General features: G+C 50.0%; 1 protein-coding gene across 1 annotated transcript; it reads left to right on the top strand.

Moving 5' to 3' along the window:
• The first annotated feature begins 1318 nt into the window (after window positions 1–1318).
• FAM162B (family with sequence similarity 162, member B) lies at window positions 1319–1742 on the top strand. Its single transcript, XM_012650127.1, has 2 exons — window positions 1319–1478; window positions 1630–1742. Exons 1-2 carry the CDS (start codon window positions 1346–1348, stop codon window positions 1740–1742), a joined length of 246 nt encoding a protein of 81 aa, XP_012505581.1. The 5' UTR covers window positions 1319–1345.
• The last annotated feature ends 1394 nt before the right edge of the window (window positions 1743–3136 follow it).

Raw genomic sequence — 3136 nt, forward strand, 5'->3', positions numbered from 1 at the left:
CCCCTGCTTACTTTTTTTTTTCATCTTACTTTATTTTTCTTTATCCACTAATCCCCACCTGACATCATCCATCACTGCTCTCTCCACAGCGCTGAGAGGTAGCTGGCACACAGTAGGTTTCGGTAGTCCTTGCATGAATGAATTTAAAAGATATTAATAAGAATTGCAGGTTTTACAAATGTGACCAAGACTTATAACTTAAATGATTTGCTCATGATTATGCAACTTTTAAGTCACAAATCTGGGATTTACACCTATATGTGAAGGCAAAGCCCTTGTTCTTTTCACAAGCGCTCCTCTAAATGCGTAAGTCTTTACAGAGCTGTTAATTTGTCCTCTTTTGTTGAACACTGTTAAGTGAAAGACACTCGGCTGGGAGTTACATGGAAGTTCTTGCCTTCAAGAGTCTGACAGTCTCTAGCTAGGAAGAAAAATATCTGGAAATCAAATGACAAGTGTAAAGCAGTGTCTAGTCAGGGAAGGAATCTCAGAGGCGGTAACAGGAGAGAAGCGTGAGCACTTTCACTTAGCTGGGCGGCCTGTAGTCTGTGGAAACGAACAAGTAAATTGGGTTTTTGTACAACCCTTCTCTCCGGCTATGGAGTATAAATCCCTGTTCCCATTTAATGCCAGAGAATAGTAGGTTCTCCCCACCCCGCTGCTTTCAGCAGAGGGGAGATGGTGGAAAGTGACAGAAGAAAGGCACATTTTGAAGTGAGTTTGGAGAGTTCCTGGGCTTACTAAGAAATGAAAAGGTAGAGAAAAACAATTGCAGGAACTGAGGTTGTTCTGCCTAGAAAAAGTATGGAGGTAGGGGTGAGGTGAGAGCTAACTTCAAAAAGTCTCATACTGGGGAAGTCAGAAGTTTGTCGAGTGCCCCTACACTTGCTTGGTAAATATTTGAAGTTTCCTGCACTTGAAGGACTGTTGTCTCTTCCTGGAGGAGAGGGTTTAGATTCATTCTCCTGGGCAAGAAACGGTGGCACCAAAGGCTGAAAGCCCGAAGGAAACACATTTCTACTCAATACAAGATACACATTTAAAAGGAGAGCTGAGCGTGTCGTCTCAGTAGGTGGTGAGCCTGCGCGCCGGGGAGTTTCCAAACAGTGACTGGCCACTCCCGGGCGAAGCGGCCCCTGGGACCTTGACATCGTCGCTGCTCCATTCCCAGGTCCCCGACTGTGGGCGGGGACAGGGAGCTGAGAGCGCTAGCGCCAAGGACTCCAGCTGCCGCACGGCCCCCAGCCCGGGCGTGGCGGGCCGGCGGCGGTAAGGGGCGCGGAGAACGCTCTCGGGTTCGGGCTGCAGGTGCCGGTGCTGGTGCGACGCGGGAAAAGCGCGCAGCATGCTCACCGCGGTGGCGAGCCGCCTGCGCCTCGGCCGGGGACGCTTCGTCCGCTGCCCCCCTTTTCCACCCTGGGGTCTTACCTGCTACTCCAGCGGCCAAACCCCCGGCGGTTCTGGGCCCCAAGGTCCAGGTGAGCCCGAGTTCAGGCGGGAATGGCCTGGAGGGAAGTGGCTACAGAAGGGCGGACGACGGGACCGGGCGGGGAGTCTAGGCTTGAGCGCGCGCTGATCCACCGTGCCGTGGGTCTGTTCCCGGGACCGTCTCTGTTGCTTTCTCAGCAGGGAAGGTTCACAAGGTCCTCGCCCAGCACAGGCCTTCACAATTCGACAAGAAAATCCTGCTGTGGACCGGGCGTTTCAAATCGATGGAAGAGATCCCGCCTCAGGTCCCGTAAGTGTGCCGGTGACGCGCGGGGGGAGTCGGGCCTGGCCACGAGGGGATGCGGGGTTCTCTCACCACCTCTGCGCCGCGCAGCCCGCAGCGAAGTCGGCCGCAGTGCCACGCAGTTCGCAATAACACCCGCCACGTGAGGAGTTTACCTAGGCCCCCCAAGGGCGGCTAAACGTCAAGTTCCTTGACTAGGCGGTGGGCAGCTAAGCTTTACAGGGAGATTGCAGAGGAGTGAAAATCCAGTTCTGTGGGCACTTCCACCACCGCCCAGCTCCGAGCAGGCGGACGAGGCAGTGGGGCCCCAGGCCAAACAGAGGGCACGGTCCTTGGGCGCACCTGGTGTTTGCAGGGCGGCTGGAAGGGGAGAGGGACTCTCGCCCGGGGGCGGCTCGCTACTCTACCCAAGGAAGGGGTCCGTAGGTCGTGGCTCGTGGGGCGGCTGAAGGCTCTGGGGGAAGAAGCTGCACCCACGCGGCCTCCTCTTCTGTGGAGACAGACGCCTGGAGGACGAGGTTCTGCGGCCTTCCAGGCACCGGGTTTACTCGGGTTGGGACGCGCAGCCTGGTTGACCTCTTCGGCGCTAAACCCACCAAGACAGAGGGGAGCTAAATGGTAAATGATAAAACTCAAGCTAACAACTTCACGTCTAGGGTAATGTAACCTGTAAAACAAATAAATAGATGGATCGATAGTAAATGTAACCTGTAAAAAACCATCTTTCTGCAGCTTCAGTTCATGCCTTTCGCAGCACTTTTACAAGGGAATGAGTAAAAAGAGAGGAACAGAAACTAAGAATAAAATAAATCTACTTCTTTTTAAACTGATTTTTTTTAAAGGAAGACTAAAACCATAATATCAAAGAAGGATTTCAGAGATTCTGTATATTATAGTTGTACAATGTAATGAATGCCCATTAGAATGGATAAGGGAAACTCGGCCTGTATCTTGTTCTTCAAATATTGCCTGCAGTTTTATCGTTTTAGTTTACCATTTACCCAAGCATCTCAAGAAAATGGCGGGGTAGGGGCCAGACAGGTAGGGGGAAATGTACAATCAATAATGAATTCTGAAATATTTTCCTTACTTTCTTGGATCAAGTTACTTAATGAGGAATGGTCATGAAATTTGAAATAGCATGGCATTTGAAATCTGTTTTCAGCATTTATGCAACTACAGAGATATTTTCTAATATTACAAATTTTGTTTTCCTTGAGATCTGTAGACTCCAAACTACAGACTTACCCCAAAGCAGAAATTAGCCTTAGAAAAGACGTTATCATCACAAGCTCTGGTTATCAAATTTTAATGGATACCTGAGAATTTAATACTTTAAATGCCAAATGAAGAAGTAAGAAGAACATAAACAAAACAAAAAACAAAACACCACCCTCGATTTGT

The sequence above is a fragment of the Propithecus coquereli genome, unplaced genomic scaffold (genome assembly GCF_000956105.1).
Source record: "Propithecus coquereli isolate 6110/MARCELLA unplaced genomic scaffold, Pcoq_1.0 Scaffold313, whole genome shotgun sequence".
NCBI lineage: Eukaryota > Metazoa > Chordata > Mammalia > Primates > Indriidae > Propithecus > Propithecus coquereli.